Source organism: Mastigoproctus giganteus, chromosome 2, assembly GCF_048544385.1.
Source record: "Mastigoproctus giganteus isolate SK-2022 chromosome 2, ASM4854438v1, whole genome shotgun sequence".
Classification (NCBI taxonomy): domain Eukaryota; kingdom Metazoa; phylum Arthropoda; class Arachnida; order Uropygi; family Thelyphonidae; genus Mastigoproctus; species Mastigoproctus giganteus.
The window spans coordinates 1123989-1144443 of record NC_143576.1 but is presented as its reverse complement, the minus strand read 5'-3'; the positions used below and the strand labels follow the sequence as shown (position 1 = coordinate 1144443).

Sequence of the window (20455 nt, the reverse complement as noted above, 5' to 3'; positions counted from 1 at the left end):
ATTCTTGTATGGATGAAATCCTTCATTCCACACTCTACCTTAAAATCTCATCTTTATCTAAACCTTGGTTTTCTGATAAATGTACTAAGGCTGTTCAAGATAAGAACGTTGTATATTGCAATTGGCTTGTGTCCAAATCGCCATTTTCCATTTCTGCCCTACACCAAAGCTGGCAACAATTGTAAAGCAGTTATTAATTAGTCCAGACTAGATTTTGAACAGGCTATGAGGATAAAACTTGCTTTTTGTCCAAATGGTTGTCAAGCATTCTAGTCTCTTGCCAAAGCTATTGGCTGTGAATTTTGCCCATCTCTATTCCCACCTCTGTCAAAACCAGATGGTTCTATTGCCACTTCAGCCGAAGATAAAGATAACCTGCTAACATCCTACTTTTCTTCCAACTCGTGTATTCATGATCTTGATAAACCACTTCCTACCATTCTGAGTACACTCCATTTAATGCCTCCTGTGGTCTTTCGTCAAAAGGATGTAAGAAGGATTTTGAACAATCTTGATGTTAAAAATGCTCCTGATCCTGTTGATATATTTCTCCACTTATTCTCAAAACCTGTGCTCCTGAGCTTACTCCTGTTCTCTCTCATCTTTTTTCACTTTGTTATTCCAAAGGTGTTTTCCCCTTCTGCTTGGAAATTTACTCATATCCAGCCAGTTCCTAAAAAGGGTGACAAATCCCTTCCCATCCAGTTATCATCCCATTGCACTTTTACTTCTACTCTTTGTAAAGCAGTGGAGAACTCTATTAACTGCCAACTCTTAAACTATCTAGAAACTTTCCATCTGATCAATGATCACTAATATTTTCCGTCAGTGTCGATCCACTGGTAATATTCTGGCTTATGTTACCTATCTATGGGACAGATATGCAATGGAAAAGTTTGAAACTCAAGCAGTTGCTCTTGACATTTCAAAGGCTTTTGATCATGTTTGGCATAAAGGTGTTTTAAATAAGCTTCCACCTTATGGGCTGCCAACTTTTTTGTAATTTTGTATTTGGTTTTTTTCTCTAACCACTCCACTCACTTCTGGTGATGGCAGATGGCTCTTTCTTTTAACTTCTCCACTAATGCTGGTGTTCTTGATGTTCAGTTGTTTCTCTCAATCTTTTCCTCTTGTGTCTTAATGACCTTCTTCCATTAAGTGGAAATCCTATCCTTTTTTTTTTTTTTTTTTTTTTTGCTGCTGATAACACATTGCATTCCACTTTTCGGTTTGAGAAACCTTGCCTTGCACAATCAGTATCAACTACTTGAATATCCACTATCAATTCCAGTGGCCTAATATAACTTGTTTATTTCAGTCCTAAAACTCAGTCCTATCTTGTATCTTAAAAAATGTTCTGCTTCTGTGCTTATCTTCGATGACACTGATGTCTATGCAGGATCATATATCTCTATTGTCGATTACCCTGACTTCTAATCTCTCTTGGCATAACAAATATTTCTTCCTCTGCATCTAAAAAACTGGGTTTTCTTTATTTTGTTCTTCATGTTATTTTTCTTTGCAACAGCTGTTCACTCTATACAAATCACAAATCCTCCCTACCATGGAATGTTGTTTCTGCACCTGGGGCAGTGCCTCCAGAGCCTTTCTCAGGCTTCTAGACTTAATTTAAAAGAGGGCAGTTAGCTTTATTAATGACTCATCTCTAACAGTCTCTCCACTATCTATCTCATGGATGTTCTGTTTCTGCTGTATGCCTTTTCAATAGAAACTTCCAAGGGCACTGTTCTTCTGAATTGTCTGCACAAACGCCCTCTCTTCCAAAGCAGTCCAAACACGTGCCACAACAACCAGTCAACATCCTTTTGCTGTCTAACTTCATGCTCATTTACATAGCCAACTTTTCTTCATCCTCATTTATAAATTCAACTTTCTTTTTCTGGAACAACCTCCTTTCATGCATATTTCCTGAAAATTACAATCTTCAGAAATTCAAGTCTAATGTCAACAAATAACTTCTTTCATCTTCTCAACATTCTGTCCATGCATTTTGCTAAGCACTATAAATTCTAATACTTTTCATGCTTGGGGTTTTCATATTTAAAAAAAAAAAAAAAAAAAAGCATGTATTATGTAGTAGTCATCACTTTGCTGATTGAACTCAGTCCAGGAATTGTACTAAATTTAAGTAAAAGACAAAAAATAGTGTACATAAAATACACAAAATAGAAGCTTGCTTTCAGCTGCTGCGTGTGTGTGTGTATTTTGTTTGTGTAGAGTTCCACATTTAAAATGCTGTATCCTGGATTTATTCCAGTGGGAAGTTCCATAATAGAAAGGTGCCACTGTGGATGACAAGAAAAGTTAAGGGTTTCATTGAACAAAAGAAAATTAACGTGGAAACAGTTGCATTTTGGATTTAGCGAGGCATGAGAGTCCCTCATGAGAGGTTGCTATCTAAGCTGAAACAGGTTGGGATTACTGGAAAAATTCTGAGATGGATTGCTTGGTGGCTGGAGGGCTGTGATTAATGGATATTCTTCAGATTGGTATAAAGCCAGAAGATTGGATTTTGGATCACTGTTGTTTCTGATTTCCATAAACAATTTTGATGTAAAAATTTGCAAATGATGCAAAGATTGGTAGAGTAGTTAATGATTAGTACCAAGCAATGCTCCTTCAGGATGACTTGAAGACTACAGGAAAGAATGGTCAGAAAAGTGGCAGCTATTTTTTAATACAGAAAAATGCAAGTATACTTGGGGAAATAGCAACCCCAAAATAAATCATTCACTTGATGGAGTTGAATTAAAAATAATAGAGGAAGAAAAGGATCTGGGAGTTATAATATGGGCAGATATGTAGTTTGCTGAGCAGTGTAAAGAGGCATCCAGGAAAGCCTATGGTCCTGTCGGTGGTTTACTGAACATTATATTGTAGAGATAAGGCACTTGTAAGGCCACATTTGGAATATTGTGTTCAAGTATGGAGACCTCATCTGAAATAGGACATTGAGCTTCTTGAAGAGAATCCAAAGACCAGGCAAGTTGATGGTGAAATCCAGAAAAGGCCAAGGAAAGACTCCAATTATGTGGACTACAGTGCTTGACAACCAGGCACCTCAGAAGTGACGTGATTGGGGTTTATAAGGTTCTGAGAGGGGTTAGTAAAATGAATGAAGGAAGAATTTTCACTGTTATAGAGAATTACAGAGCTCGAGGGCACAACTTCAAATCACAGTAGAAGAGGTTAAGACTAGATTGTATGAAGTTTTCTCTTGCCAGCGAGTTGTTGATTTCTGGAACAAGTTGCCTTTGTAGGTAGTTGAGGTTGACAGTTTGATTAAATTCAGAGGTCAATAGGATGCACTATATGGCCTTGCACTTTATGGCTATTACTACAGTCTATCACACAATACCAATTTATGTGAATATTATAGGCATATTTGTAAAAAAAATCCACAGATGGGGGGATATGACATGTGAAAGTATGGTTTAAAAAATGGCTTATTCATGATTTCACAATTTCATGTTCTGTTTTATTAACTCATTGTCATTTTTGCTAAGAAAGCAAAATTTTGCTTGAACAGTAACTAATTCTCTCATTTGAACGAGGATTACTCAAATATGAAATATTGCACAAACAAAAAACATATAGTAGCTGTTAGCAAGAGTATGTATTTTATTTTATGTATTTTATTCTGTGATTTTATATATGTTTCAACACTCAAATGCAAATGTGGTTACTTGTGATTACAAAGTTCAAGTTTAAGAAGAAACTTTAAATTAAGATGAGTTATTACTGCTAAATATAATTGTACAATAATGAAAACAATTGAAGACAATAAAAGAATGGTTATGTAATAGAATGGAAGACACATTGTGTTACCAACTAAAGATCAACATGCAATAACAATTGTGCCACCTTGCACCTTGTGCAAGACTATTAGTATTAATAGTGGAAAATTATTCAAGAAAGCAAGCTTATACAGCATCAGCAAAAAAAAAAAAAAAAAAAAAAACACCCTAGTTTGTCTAGTTCTTTTTTGAATTTATTTGAGCTATCAACTTCCACAACAACAGATGAAAGGTTCTAGCAGTCAACCACACACTCGCTAAAGGCAAACTTCCGCACATCTATTCTGCAACTGTCCTTCAGTTTGAATTTATGCCCCTTCATTGATGTAGTCTGAGCAGCAGGAGAGTAGAACAAAGTGGTGCTCTTACCACAAAAGGCTTCAGTTCTGCAAATTGCAGAACTGAAGCCTTTTGTGGTAAGAGCATCACTTTGTGGTAAGAGCATCACTTTGTTCCCCTCACTAATCTCATTGCCCTTCTCTGTACCTGTTCCAGCAGCTCTACATTCTTCCTAAAATGTAGAGCTGCATTCTTCCTAAAATGGTGCCTCCGGACCTATATACAGTACTCAAAATGTGGCCTGACCATTGCCTTATACAATGGGATAATCACCACCTTATCCCTGCTTACAAAATTCCTGTGTAACATTCACGAAACCTGTTAGCTGCCTGGCAGCCTGTCTGCACTGCTCAGAGAACTTCATGTCAGACTGCACAATCACCATCAGATCCTTTTTGTTTTTGGTTTACTACCCTGAGTGTAGTAAACAGTTAGTACCTTACTCTGGGGTTACTACTACCCATTGCTGATCGGGCTAGCCAGGTGAGTAAAGTGGCTGCCTGGCAACCCAAAGGTTGCAGGTTCGAATCCTGCCTCGGGCTTGGATCAGAGTAAAATCCAAAAACTTTGGGAGGTGCATTATGACCACAGAAGCTGATGCACCAACAACTAACAAAAAAAAAAAAAAAAAAAAAAACTGCTACCCATGTACAGTACTTTGCATTTATCAAGGTAAAACTTCATTTGCCATTTCTCAGCCCATCTGCCTAAATTTTCTAGATCCTGTTTCAGTAACATACCGTAATGACTATCATTAATGAACCCTTCCAACCTTTGTATTATCTGCAAACTTGGTCATTAAGCCTGATATTTATGCCTTCATCAGTATATAGAAAACAACATTGGGGGACTCCACTAATAACATTAGTCCACAAAAAACAAGTGTCCATTGATAACCACTCTCTCTTCTCTCACTTAATCATTCTTTTATCCATAGCTGTAACTTGCTCTTAATGCCACATTGCTCCAATTTTTACAGTAATATTTTATGTGCAACCATAAAAAGCTTTCCTGAAATCAAAGTATATGATATCAAAATAATTTTTTGTAGCCAGTTCCTTTGTTGGTGTATCTTTGTATGAAATCAGATTGGTCTGGCTTGCCCCCCCCCCCATTACAAACCCATGCTGTGTCTGAAGTCCTTTCTGGATAGTTCTGCATTGATTCTTTAACCAGTGACTCTTTTATATTCGCTGGAACAGAAGTTAAGCTAATATGCCTGTAATTACTCTTGTCACCCTTTGATTCCCCTTTGTGAATTGGGAATACATTTGCACATCATTGTCTGGTCCCCTGAATCCAAAAATGCTCATAATTATTAAGGGTTTGCTTACTTCCTTTGCTGAATATAATTGGATAGATCCCATCCACCCCAGGTGTCTTTCTTATGTTTAAATTCAACAATTTCTCTTCCACTTTTCTCTCAGTTATTATGGAATCATTTATCTCCCTTTTAGAGTTTGATAAACTTCTAGCATCGCTTCCCTAAAGAATTCCTCCTGTGTGAATGTAGATGCAAAATACTTATTCAGTTTGTCAGCATTGTGATTCATCCCCCCTTCCTTCTAGTGTTTACTAAGAAAGAAGTCTCTGCTGTTTTTCTTTGTATTCTTTGCCAAAGATTTCTCCTTGTCTCTCTTGCTTACCTAACCCCTTTTGTGACCTGATTACAGACTAGTTTATATATACCATAGGCTTCTGTATCACCTGATAATTTAAATGCATCCCATGCATTTTTCTTTTCTGCCATATGTCTCATTAGTTCATCTGACATCCATTTAGGTCTAAGCCTTGAATGATTTTTTTCAGTTGGTATGAAAAGCTTAGTAGCTTCTATAATTATTTCCCTGAATTCTTCCCATTTAGAATTCGTTGTTGGCAGCATCATTAGTATAGAATTTTAAAACTGTCAGAGACTACTGTAGTCTCCTTTACGGAAGCAAAAACCCTTCCCCTTACTGTTGATATAGTTATTTCTATAGGTAATCCCACATAAATACACTATTGATGCATTAAAAATCACTGCTAACAATCAGATCAAAAGTATTGCTCTTGCTCCATCCTCTCTCTCTCTCTCTCTCTCTCTCTCTCTCTCTCTCTCTCTCTCTCTCTCTCTCTCTCTCTCTCTCTCACATGCTGCTATAGAAAACAGTCATTAAAATCCCCAGTTATATGACATTGATTTATTGGTCCACTCTTTCTCTGTGCATGTCTGTTGTACTCATCAGAGTCATTAAGCCTATAATACATTCCTACTCTCCCATTTTTGCTTTCCCAATGCTTATATCACATTAAACTGACTCAGTATTGCACTGGCTACCTGGATGCACTGCATTAGATTTTGATGTTCTTAACTAAAAGCACAATCCCCCATCCTCCCCATCCTGTCTGTCATTTCTGTACATATCTTGTCTGATATCCGAACAATGTCTGCATTTGATGACTTGACTAGCACTTAATTCATCAAATTTGTTTACCATGCACATGGTCTTACATTTATAATAGGTCGCTGTAGCCTAGTGGTCAGGTGCACGGGTGCATAAGTACACGTGCCTTGAGTGACCGGGGTTCAAGCCCGTGACTACTGAATACAGTGCTGTTTCTTGTATTCTGTCTATCTTGTGAACTCCTCTGACCGTTTGGTTGTCCCGGAGTATAAACAGAAAATTTATTTATTTTTTTATTTATTAGTTACCCCAGCACAGCCCATGTATTTACTTGTTCCATGATGACTCACAACTGGCCTTGAAATCTCTGGCACCTTGCATTCCATGCTGCTACACATTCCAATAGAAGCAGTGCAAGAATAACTTTCACCTCTGCCTGCAGCTGTTGTTAATCTATTAGTCTGTGTATCTCCAAAGTGCAGTTGTGTTTCCTGTGATGAGTATCAGCTTTTTGTTTCATTGTCTTTTCCCTTTTTATTTATTTGTACAGGGTGTTTAATTACACAATGACTGCAGGTAGTTGCAGCACCTCACAAGTATTATCTTATTGCGGGTTTTTTTTTTTTTTTTTGGCAGTAAGATTTGCTGTAAAAAAAACATAGTATAAAAGTATTTGTTGAATTGTTAATCTATATTTGTATAACTTTTTAAAACAGTTAAGGGAGTTTTTACAATTCTTAATAGCATTTATAAACAAGGTCACTTATCAGGAATTAAAGTTTGTGCTATCTCTGCTTTATATACACTGCCCTACCATTAATATCCATTGATCTCCCTGGAATTAGAATAGGACATGTTTTTAAAAACAGGTCCTATTCATGCAACATGTCACAGAACCTGCTATAAATATGCACACTGGGCTTTGAAGAGACAATTGCAAAAGTGGGCATGCAAGATGACACGTTCAACAGAATTAATAGTCTTCCTGATAGTAGGATGCCACACAAGCAAAAGTTTTGCACGAGACATCGCAGTCACTCTGGGGATCCCTGGGTCAACAATCAGTGATGTTATATGCAAATGAAAGAGGAATGGTACTGAATTTGCCAAAACTCTGCCTGGTAAACCCCGAAAACTAACAGAACAGGACAAGAGAATTCTGGAAGAACTGTGTACCAAATCATAATTTGCTATTGTCTCAAGTCACACAAACCCTCTGTGTGAGAGTATTGGGACTAATGTCAGCACTAGTACAATACGAAAGACACTTCGTGATATGGGTTACAATGGTTGTGCAGCTGTTCACAAGCCACTGACCACCCCAACAAATGCTTGATGCTGATTAACATGTTGTAAGGAGTGCAAATCCTGGACTGTAGAGCAGTGAAAAGTCCTATGAACAGACGAGTCGAGGTTTGCACTCTACTAGTCTGATGGCCGTTCCTGAGTGTGGCGAATGCCAGGGGAACAATTCCTTCTTTAATGTATCCTCCCAACAATGAAGTTTCGTGAAGGCAGTGTCGTGGTATGGGGCTCCTTTCGTAGTTTGGCTTGGGCCCATTAGTCATCGACAAAACCATGAATGCTGTGCAATACCAGGACAGCCTGGACAATTAGCACTTCCAACATTATGACAATACTTTGGGGGGAAGGCCCATACCTGTATCAGCAAGACAAACTGCCATGTCATACTGCTCGAGTTGTAACAGAGTGGTTTGAGGACATGGAAAAGTTGGTTTGGCCAGCCCAGAGTCCTTATCTGAACCCTATCAAGCTTCTTTGGGATGTATTGGATCGCCAGGTACATGCACGTCTAGATCGCCCAAAGAACAAGGCTGAACTGGTGGCTGTGTTAAAGGCCGAGTGGAGGAACATATCACCTGACATTTATAAAAAAAACTAGTTCAGAGTATGCTGCGAAGATTGAAGGCAGTCATAAAAGCAAAAGGTTTCAGCACAAAATAGTAAATGACACAAAAGTTGTTTTTTTTTTTTTTTTTTTTGTCTAAAGGCAGGTGTCTGGATATTAATGGTAGGGTAATGTATATTCATACTTCACCATAGCAGTGGTTTAAATAACAACATCAAAAAATCTTAAACTTTAAAAAAAAAAAATTACTGATGAAAATTTGGAGAAATTCTTCACACTTATGAAAATATATGATATATTAAAAAGTGGATATTGTTATAAATGATATTATAATTGCAAATTATATATGTATGTTCCCCCATATATAGACGGGCTCTCTGTGATCCATTGCCTGAAGTAAGGCAAGCTGCAGCAAAAACATTTGACAGTCTACATTCTACCGTAGGTGTCAGAGCTTTAGATGAAATCCTTCCGTCTCTTCTACTGCAACTGGTATGCATTTTTTTTTTTTTTTTTTAATCTTTACCTTGAGATTTTAACAGGCTTTTAATTTGTTTTGTTCACCAGTTGTTCATAGGTAAGTTTGAATATGATTTGAATGAATATCGTGGTTAGTGTTCCTTTTCTAGTGGTTAAAAGTAGCCCTATAAAAAGAAATCACAAGTCAACAGATAGGTGCAAGTGGAATAGATAAGAATTGTTTCCAAAATGGGATATTTTTTAGTTTTAAACACTATTCTTAGGTGCTCATCAGTTCTAGTATGTGATGTTGCTCCCTCTTGTTGGGATCATCGCCACATACCAGGGGACCATCCATAGTCACATACCATCCTCGTTAGCTTCAAAATGTTGCACAATTTTGTGACAACACCTCACTCTTTTCCTCTTCTGGTCTACATTCAGTGCTTTAAGTCAGTGTTTCTCAACCTTTTTTGGCCCCATGGACCCATTATGATACTTCCATATTTCTGCAGATCCCCCTCTAGTAAATAATACAAAAACATTGGCAACAGCAGTAGTATTTATTTACATTTCTTAACTTTGGTGATCTCACAGGAACCGGTGTGTCCAATCCCTGCAAATGGTTTTTGGATTAGGTATTGATGTATCTATATACCAAAGTAAAGAAATATTTCACTCGTAATTTGTTTTAGAAAGAAAGAAAACTTTAAATCTAATTACACTTCCTTATTTTGACTTTATGGACATGGAGCTAAAACTCCCAATAAAAATGTATATAATATGGTTCCTACTTATGAATTAATTACCACAAATTTCAAATTTTATTTGAAAGAGTCAGAAATGGGGGAGGGGACCAAATAAAAGAGAAGAAAATTACAAGCTTATCAATAAAATTTTTGAAACAGATATTTTATGTAGTATTGCAAATTGAGATATATACATGTGCATTGTATACGTAAGTATACATGCACCTGTTCCTATTCTTAGCTACTCTAACACAACCCATGTGTTTACTTGTACCGCATTGACTCCCAGCAGTCTGAAATACCCTGCATCTTGTTTTCCAGGCTGCTGCTCATTCCAGTAGAAGCAGTGCAAGAATCACGGCTACTGTTAATCTTTTAGTCTGTGTATCCCCCCAAGCTAGCCGTTTTCCGACCCACCTAACACTGCCTTGATAGCATAAGCAAATATTCTTGCACCCTTTCTTTTTAAGTGTATCCCATCCCTGTAGACTTCAACATAGTTAACCTTGCTCATTGGCACTCTAATTTTTGAAAAGGGTACATTCTATTATCATTCTTTCTCAATATATCAGGATAGCCACCATATGCAACAGCAATAGTTTGATTATACAAATATCAAAAATCTATACATTAAACTTCTGGATAATAAGTTTCCTCCAGCCTATCTTTATTATCATTTCAGTAAACACTCCATATCAAACATAAAAATATGCTTAAACACCTAATTGATATTAACAATATAATAGCCAGCTGATATCCTTTGCTTTCAGGCTTGTACATATTGTACAGATATTATCCCCTAGCATCTTTGGTGTCTCACAGTCTGGAAAACTTGTGCCTATGCTCTCAATTCAAATTTTAACCACATACTACATATATCTAATGTCAGAGGCCTTACTTCTTGCTGTCTTTCCTTTGGTTTTGACAATTTATCCTTGAAGAAGACGTTAAAATCATATGATTTAGAGCATTGAGTACTTTTGATGTATTCATTTTATTTTTCAGGTATCTACCGATTTTTCTATAGTTTCAACTTCCGGTTTCATCAGCTTGTCTCCCCTCTCTCTTTACCATATTCTACTTATCTATATTCCATTATGATCATTGGGTACTTTCTGCTATATTTACAGTGCCCCTAATCCATAAACAATTTTAATATCATTCTTAATACACTCTTCACCTAACAGCACAAGGACAGTTGTAGAATAGATATGCATACTTTATCTAATATATCTATTCATACATACTTTTATGTATATATATATGTTAGTAGTCATTAAGGGCAAAGTGCTAACGTTACGTTACTAGTAACGCTAGTTATGGTGAACAAAGGGCAAATGGAATGGTGATCGCTATCACGGTGAACAAATAAAGGAGCTGAGATAATAGTAAGAATTAATAAAATAAAAATATATAAGGATAAAAATATTAATAATAATAAGAATAACTTAGTGCTGTTCGTCCTGTGATCTCTGCGCCTTTTTCCAAGGCCAGCAGCCTAAATCAAAGGAGGAAAAGGCAATAAGTGAGTATAGCCTCTGTTTCTGACATGAAATATATGCCACACGTGGTACAGGTGAAATTATTTTATGTAGGTATATATAAGTTTAGGTAGGTTAGCCTAACCTAACCAAGGTAAAAAGAAGAAAAAGAATAAGAATAACAAGAATGAAAACCAAGAAATGGGATAACTTGCATGGGGTCATAGCGATCTGTGCAGTTGTGGAGAAATAAATGTTTAGTTTGAAAATGTGCCACGGTGTATGATATGGGCTAGCGACCCCTGGTGTATGGAATTGGGAAAGTCTTTAACTTTAAAAAATAAATTAATTAATTAATTAATTAATTATGTTGGGCTAGTTAACCCGTGTAAATCACTTTGGGAGTGTATACAAATAAAATAGTTTGATAAGTAGTATAAATCAAATTAACTGGTAAATCGGTAGGGTTTAAATTAATTTAACCAAATATGTTACAAATTTAAAGATATGGTTAATGATAAATAGGTAAGGTTAATAGACTGAAGGAATGCATCCCAGGATAGAAAGGAATAATTAGCTGGCAAAGTAGCGGGATATAGTCGCTGAACTTTGTATAGGGGAGGAAAGTGTTTTAAGGTAGGAAAGGAGCATCTCGGGTATTGCGTTCGGTAAACTAATGGCTCAGAATAGCTTCCGTACACCAGGGGTTGCTAGCCCATACCATACACTGATAGCACATTTTCAAACTAAACATTTATTTCTCCACAACTGCACAGATCGCTACGACCCCATGCAAGTTATCCCATTTCTTGGTTTTCATTCTTGTTATTCTGGGTATTCTTATTCTTTTTCTTCTTCTTTTTACCCTGGTTATTATATTATTTTATTTTATATTATTTTAATTTTATATTCTTGTTATTATTTTAATCTTTACTTCCAGCCTCTGTCAGATCAGCCATGTAATATATGCGCAGCACTATCACCATCAAAATTAACTTTAAACATTTATTTATTTAATCTGACTTTAACTTACTTAAATGATTTTATTTTATTTTAACTTGCCTATTCTGACTTTATTTTATTTTAACTTATTTAAACCTACCTAAACTTACATATACCTACATAAAATAATTTCACCTGTACCACGTGTGGCGTATATTTCATGTCAGAAATAGAGGCTATACCCACTTATTGCCGTTTCCTCCTCCTTTGATTTAGGCAGCTGGCCCTAGAAAAAGGTGCAGAGATCACAGGACGAACAGCACTAAGTTATTCTTCTTATTATTAATATTTTTATTCTTATATATTTTTATTTTATTAATTCTTACTATTATCTCAGCTTCCTTATTTGTTCACTGTGATAGCGATCACCGTTCCGTCTGCCCTTTGTTCACCATAATTAGTGTTACTAGTAATGTAACGTTAGCACTTTACCCTTAAAGACTACTAACGTATGTAGCCATTATGGTCGTTGGGTACTTTCTGCATATAGCAGTGTCCCAGGTCCATAATTCATAATAATTATTATTCTTTTTATTAATAACATCTTAAACTGTTACTTCTGGTAATACACACATATATATAAAATAACATACCAAAATTGCTTCATGGAACACAACTTCCAGTAACCAAATAAAAGCTGTGATATAAAGATACTGCAGAGTACCTTTATCCTGTATCTTATTGCATGTTGTTCAGTGCACCCATTTTATTATCATTCTAAACAGTTTCCACTGTATTATTCCAAGCAAAAATTCTTGTAACCCATCTTGTTCCAATGAACAGAATTCAATAAGGAATTCATAAGTATTGCCATTTTATATTCTTGAAGTTCAGGCTGATGAGAGCATAAACAACAGCAAGACACTGAAGAAGTGGTAGAGAATTGTACCACAAAGTGTATGGAAGTAAAAAATCAAATTTATTCTAATTCAGGAAGTGCTCATTATCTTAACTTTAAGACTAGATGTAACATGCTTAAGGATCATATTAAGTCACCATTTTAATTTAGACTTTAGGGCTCGTTAGGTAAAAAAATTGTGGAAATGTTATTCTGACTTACCAATAAATCAAATTTAAAACTGATTTTGTATTATTACCGTGTACATCCTTCTCAAATCAAATATTATGGAAGGTTATTGTATGCTCAACCTTTTTTTTTTTTTTTTTTTATTACTGGCAACACATAATGATAGATTCCTTTTATAAAATTATAATTTTAATAGTTTAATTTTTTTTTCCCCTCCTAGAATGATCCTAGACATTCTGAAAACACTCTTGATGGACTGAGGCAAGTAATGGCAATCAAAAGCAAAGTGGTCTTGCCCTATTTAGTGCCTCAGGTAAGAATTACAATTTCAGAATTTATGGTTTATGATATGAAATACCTTATGCAAGGCAGATGTGAGAAGTGAGTCACACCTGGCCTTACACTTGTAATAAAAGCATATGATCTAAGTTTATGGGCTTGAAAATAAAACGTACAGACAGAAAGAGCCTTGTTCATTAAGCATTTTTTACATTAGCTGTGATGTTATTGTTTCTAGATGAATGCACATATTTTTATTTATATATAATCTAATGTTTAACAAATTAAAATGAAAAAATAAATACAAAATTAGTAATCCAAATATCAGTAGCAACAAATGTGCACATTCCACTAAATGTTGCGTGAAAAAAACTAAAATAAAATATATGCCTGCAGTATGGCAAACCGGTAAAGCAGAATGATAAACTAAACCAGTGAAACAACACAAAAGAAAAAAGGGTGGGGGGGGGGGGTAGTCAAGAAGAGGGTACTGTGCGTTCCTTCCACAGTACCCTCATCTTGACTACTTCCCCTCCCTCTTTTTCTTTTGTATTGTTTCACTGGTTTAGTTTATCATTTCACTCTACAGGTTTTTTTTTTTTTTTTTTATGTGTACAGTAGAGCCCGGATAAGAAATTTCCACATAGGAAGTTTTCTCCAGTTTGGTTTCTTAAGTCCCAATTTCACCTCTATATATTGTAATGTATTATTTTCCCACGTAAGAAGTTTTGCGGGTAAAATGGTTTCCCACATAAAAAGTTCATGATAAAGAATACACAGTGTATTATTATAATGACATTTTCCAGCTTAATTTTTTTTAAATATAGAAATTATTTATTTTTAATATTAAAATATATTAAATAATATAAACATTTGGTAGTCGAATAAGTTAGTGCCAAGCGTCATTTTAGTTCGTAGTAAACCACTGAAGTAGGTGAAATGTATATATATGAATATATATCCGATAATTCAAAATAAAACAAAATAACATAAAACATAAGCCAGTAGTATGGCAAAAAATGTAGAGCGAAAATTAACATAAAAATAACGTAAAATAAAATAAACCAAATTTATTTTATGTCACACTTTTAAGCCATTATTTAAATATATATATATATATATATATGCAGGAATGAAATAATGTTAAATTGTAAAAATGTAGAAGCCGTCCTGTAGTTTAAAATACCCAAAGCAATCCAAGAACAAACCAGACCCTAGGCAACAATGGTTAAACATAAATATTAAATTCAATAAAAAATAAACATAATCAGCCAACCATGGGAAAAGATATTTTGCAAGGGACTTTGTCGAGGGCTAAACCCTCGACAAAGGGTTCTGGTATAAGCAAGCATTAGTAAAAGTGGGTGTTAATACCATAGGCTTGTAGAGAAGGGAAAACGAAACCAAAACTAAAAGTTACCTGGAGTCGTTAAGTAGAGCGGAGGAGCGGCGAACGTGGCCAGAAAGCAAAAGGGAGAAACAACGACAAGTCAACGTTTTTATAGATTTAGAATTAGGTAAGCAGATAGGGATTACCTCTATCGCTGAGAAAAAAAGTTTGGGAAGGATGGCCTAAAAACATGAAACGTCACACAGAAGGCTGTGGACAAACCAAAATGTGAAGGAACATGCGAAACAGAAAATCCGGTAAAATTAAGATGATCAGATAACAGGGAGGCACAACTGCGGAAACCTTTTGATGGAAACAGAATTAAAAACCTAGAAGAAGAGGAATTTTCGAATCTGATTAAAAAACTTTTATTCACCAAATAAAAAGCCTGGTTAAATGATGCAGGGCAACATACAGACAGTAGAATGGAGACCAGTGTCAGGGAAGCAAAGCCTCAAACCTAGCGGTTGTAATCAGGCATTCTGGGAACCCAATGCATTCTGGGAACTCACTTATATAAAGAAAAATAATAATAAAAAAAATAAATTAAAACAATTTTTAGTGTCCTCAAAATCTTCTGAACTTTCAAATTACAATGAAGCATTCATTGAAGTACATGGGAAATAATGCAAATGTTTTATTAATATTCAATGGAACAGAACTTACATCGACTGAGAATGAGTGTTCCTCCTCCCCCAATGTTACCAATTGTCAGTAAGCAACAAATTCACTGATGCATTGTGCTTTTACAAAGTTACTTTTTGTAAATGTTAGTTTCATTTTAATGAATTAAAAGTATGCTTGGATCTTTGCTATTTCTCATATAAGAATGAAACTGGAAAACCTGTATTTCCTAGGAATAAAAGAGCACCCAGGAATCTCAACCCTAAGCTCAGATTTTGCAGCATATATAGCTTACCTTCAGACTATATTTCCAGGTATACCAATAGCAGCTCTCTTTTACACTTGGGTAAACTTAATTTGTTCCTGGTTAGACTAACAGATTCCCAGTCTCTGACTTTTCCAGAAAGTGCTATCTACAATCCCTGAATGCTGTCCAGCATGCTGCCCTTCAGGTGACTCTTGGAGTTATCAGCAAATCACCAGGCTACAAGACTGTAGAAGTAGATGAAGTGCAAATTTACAATGATATTTTCTTTCATGATTTGGGAAAATGCTCTTTGACAAATTCCAGTATGTTACATGCAACCCGTGCCCTGAAAATAGCTCACAAAAGTCTAAAATATATACTCCTTAAATACACTTTAGAAGAATCTTTATTGTAACATGTAGATGATGATTTACAAAAGTGTAGTTGCAACTACCCGTCATGGCATATTGGCCAGGGGTTAACAATTTACTATAGAGACAAAGTTGTCTGAATACACCAAAAGCATAAAATAAAATAATAGGTAAATTAAATAAAGTACTAAAAAAAAATGAATTGAGTGTACAGGTAGCACTCGTATAACATGGTAGTTAGGTTCCCATTAAATCTCGTGTGGTGTTGAGCTATGTTATATGGGACTAAGAACCAGTACAGAAAAGGGGGTTACATTCCAAAAGCTAACAGAAAATACACCTTTTTTTTTTTTTGACTATCGGAAACTTAATTTTTATTAAAAATAGTAATAGCCTTACAAATTTAAGTTTCTTCCTCTTCATCACTGCTAAGCACAACCAAACGAGAACATTTTCTCTGTTGCAGAAGCAGAATATCTTCACCTTCTGAACTTTCTTCTGCAGCATCTCATGTATCTTCCGCTCTCTCTAAAAAATCAGTAATCTGGTTTGTGTGCTTTAGCTTGATAGATCTTTATAAATTTCATGGTGGCGAGCTAAGCATTTTTGCAGCTCCCTTTTGTGCTCCTTTCAGTCGAAGGATCTGCATCCAAAAAATAAGATTCTAATTGCTCAGCTAAGTTTATGCCTTCCTGTATACTTTTTGGTTTAAAATTTGGAACTTCAGAATTTGCATCTACGCTATCACCCTCTGAATTGATTTGGTTTACCTCCGGTGCCATTTCCACCAAATCTGCTTTGCCAGCCTCTTTTTCTACTAATAATTATTGAACATCTTTGGTAGTCATATCATCAAAACCTTCCCCTCCTACTGACTTTTTTGTACTATCTCACTGATTCCATTTTCTGCTGGTTCAAGCTAAATGAACTGACTCTGGCAATACATTTTTCCAACACTCAGTTTTTTTTTTTTTTTTTTAATGAAAACCCCAAACATGAGAGGTATTAGAACCTATAGTACTTAGTACTGTGCTTGGGTTGGAGGTTGATAAGAAGAAAGAAGATATTTGTTGACATTAGACTTGAACTTCTGTAGACTGTAATTTTCAGGAAATATGTACAAAGGAAGGTTGTTCCAGAAAAATTGATTTGGTTTGCCTCCGATGCCATTTCCACCAAATCTGCTTTGCCAGCCTCTTTTTCTACTAATAATTATTGAACGTTGGAGAAATACCATCAGGATCTGGAGCTTTCTTAGCATCAAGATTCGTCAAAATCCTTCTGACATCCTTTTGATGGAAGACCACATGAGGCATTGAATGGAGCTTGTTGGGAATGGTCGGAGGTGTTTTACCAAGATCATTAATACAGGAAGTGGAAGAAAAATGGGATGCTAGCAGGTCAGCTTTATCCTTGGCTGAAGTGGCAACAGAACCATCCGGTTTGGACAGAGGTGGAAGCAGAGATGGGCAAAAGTTGTGGCCAATAGCTTTGGCAAAAGACCAAAATGCTCTTCTACCATTAGGGCAAGAAGCAAATTTTCTAATCTTAGCCTGTTCAAAATCTAGTTTGGACTGATTAATAACTGCTTTACAATTGTTGCGAGCTTTGGTGTAGGCAGAAAATGAAACTGAAGATTTGAAAACAAGCCAATTACGATTTGCAACGTTCTTCTCTTGAACCACCTTAGCACATTTATTAGAAACCAATGTTTAGATAAAGGACGAGATTTTAAAGTGGAGTGTGGAATAAAGGATTCCTTTCCTACAAGAATAATTTCACTGACGCGATCTGAGCAAACGTTAACATCAGAAGTATTGAAACAGTAATCCGACCAAGGAAAAGAAGAAATAAATCTTGCAGGTCATCCCATTTTGCATTCTTGTAATGCCAAACAATACGAGGTTGGGAATAGTCATGAGATAAAGGCTCCATTGGAGTAGAGACAATCACCAAGTTGTGATCTGAGGTGCCTAAAGGACCACTCACTTCGACCGTATACTTAGAGTGGTTGTTTGTGAGAAAAAGATCAAGCGTGTTGGCTGCATGGTTAGGATTGTCTTGTATTCTTGTAGGTAAATGAGCAATCTGTGCAAGGTCATTAGTAAAACCTCAGCATCTCAACCAGTTGGGTCGGTGTGACTAGAAAACGGAAGCTAGCTGGAGTTGTGAACATTAAAATCAACAAGGAAAATTACCTGACTGTTAGGAAAGTTGGACTGGAGAAAGTCAAGTTGCAAAGAGAGGAAGTCAAAGAGCTCTAAGTGATTAGTGGAGTTGGGAGAACGGTAGAGACAACAGATGAATTTGACACAATGAAGTAGAATGATTTTAAGCCAGAAAAGATCGAAAATAGGAGATTCCAAATTACCAAGTCTCTGACAGGGAATATTGGAATGGACATGTGCACAAGTACCACCTTTGAGGCAAAAGGAATCATACAGTGAATAATTTGGGCAACTGAGATGAGCAGTGGTTGAATTAACCGATAACTGAGATTCTGTCAGAAAAAGTACATGGGGTTTGGCAGACTACAAGCAGAAATGGACATTGTTGAGATTAGAATTGAGACTATGTGTATTTGTGAAATGAACTAGGAAGTTTTTTGTGAGGTTTAGATCTTTTCGCAGATAAGCTTACTCTATTAGTTTGACAATTCATGGTGTATTCAATAGTAAGAAATGGGGGGGGGGGGGAACATGCTGTATGAAGTATTGAAATTTTTGGATATGGCGTACGCATGATAAGAATATACCCAGATCCTTGACATAATGCCCACCATATACACACTACTCGGATTCACTCCAGTCACTACCTGGCAGAGTAGAGGTATCAAGATTATACACTAGCTGATCCGGAAACCTCCTAGAGAATTACCAATAGGTTCGGTCCGGTGTACTAACTAGCAGCCAGCCTGCGAATACTGTTTTAGAGCTGTACCCTCGAAATGTATGGAAGATTGGATCTCACCATGATGTTTATCATAACCTCAAAAGTCATCAGTCATGCTGCATGATGGAAGAGATGTGGAAGGGTTGACTGGAACTTAGCTCTGGAGACTAATAAACGTAGGTTCCACCACTTCAAGCCTCCAATAAACAAAGTGGTGGAATTTCACCGGTCAGTGAGACTCATCTACCGCCTAGTATTGCCTGGTAACACAGAGGGGCGGCATTCCTCCATGTGGTGTGGGTGCCACACCTCGACCCCTGTTTACGTTGGTTCACACCTTGGGTGATCAACAACAGTGTGCATGTGCATGGAGGTTATACCCAGATTTACTATCAGTTCCACCATCGTGAAGGTGCAGGTAGAGGATTTGGGTGTCACAGACCGTCCAGACTTTGCCAAAATTGGGTCCACTTGACTTGAATGTCACCCGAATATCAGTTCCATCAGCGTTTTAGACTCCCAAGTAGCAAGTACAGCTTGTCTGGCATATCTGAGAGAATGTCTGTGACAACTTCAAGGACCAGTTAATATTGACTGTTGGTTTTACTTTGAGCAATAAAGCTATGATTCCTATACAGTCTACAATTGAAAAATGTTTCCATGCCTCCAACACTTCAGTAGATTTGGAATTAATTTTTTCCAAAATCCGTTGTAATAATTTTTTGATGTAATGAGTTTTAAAGGTAAATTAAATAAATTGTATTAGGTGGTAGGAATATTACTTCAGTGTTTAGATGACTTAAATCTTTTGGATTGCCTGACGCATTATCCAATAGTAATAAAACTTTGAAATATAGATTTTTTTCCACAAGTTCAATAGCACAGAACCTAACACGGGGATTTGCCAACAAAATAAAATACGGCGATTTACCTCTTTTTTTTTTTTTTTTGCATTACGACTAACGAGCCAAAAGTGGGGATTTACAAAACAGAATGGAAATGTTGAAAAATTGTATGCAACATAATAGCAGGGTTTCCCTGCCAAAACTCAATAATACCTTGTTATGTGAAGTTTGCCGCAATTCTCTAACTGTGTTATATAAGTACCGTGTTGTGTGAGGATTTCCGCAATTTATCAATTGTGTTAGAGTGAAACCATGTTGTAGAAGTACCGTGTTATACAGGGCTTGCCTGTACTATATACAGAACACATTAAGTGAACATATATACCATTAGTTAGTTAGTTAGTTCCAAAATACATTACATAAGAATATATATTGAATTGCATAATTCAATACATTGACTTGAATTGAGTTAGTTGCAACACAGGTTATAATATTGGTAGCCATGGCCATCTGCCACCGAGTATTCTTTTTTCTGTATTTTTGATCCCCATTTAACTTGAAGTCAACATCTAAATCTTGGATGCGTGATAACATTTGCTGAGGAAGAAACCAGTTCGACAGGTGAAGATGTGTTTGAAGAGGGCATAGCTGTGGAGTTGCTCACACATGGAGTTG

General features: G+C 36.1%; 1 protein-coding gene across 2 annotated transcripts in view; it reads left to right on the top strand.

Annotated features, from left to right (window-relative positions):
• l(3)80Fj (lethal (3) 80Fj) overlaps positions 1–20455 on the top strand; it is a 694407-nt gene that overhangs the window by 513709 nt on the left and 160243 nt on the right. For both annotated transcript variants that reach the window (XM_090387924.1, XM_090387932.1), the window contains exons 43-44: positions 8783–8906; positions 13353–13445. In XM_090387924.1, the coding sequence (XP_090244050.1) occupies positions 8783–8906; positions 13353–13445 (217 nt within the window). The remainder of the gene's footprint in view (positions 1–8782; positions 8907–13352; positions 13446–20455) is intronic.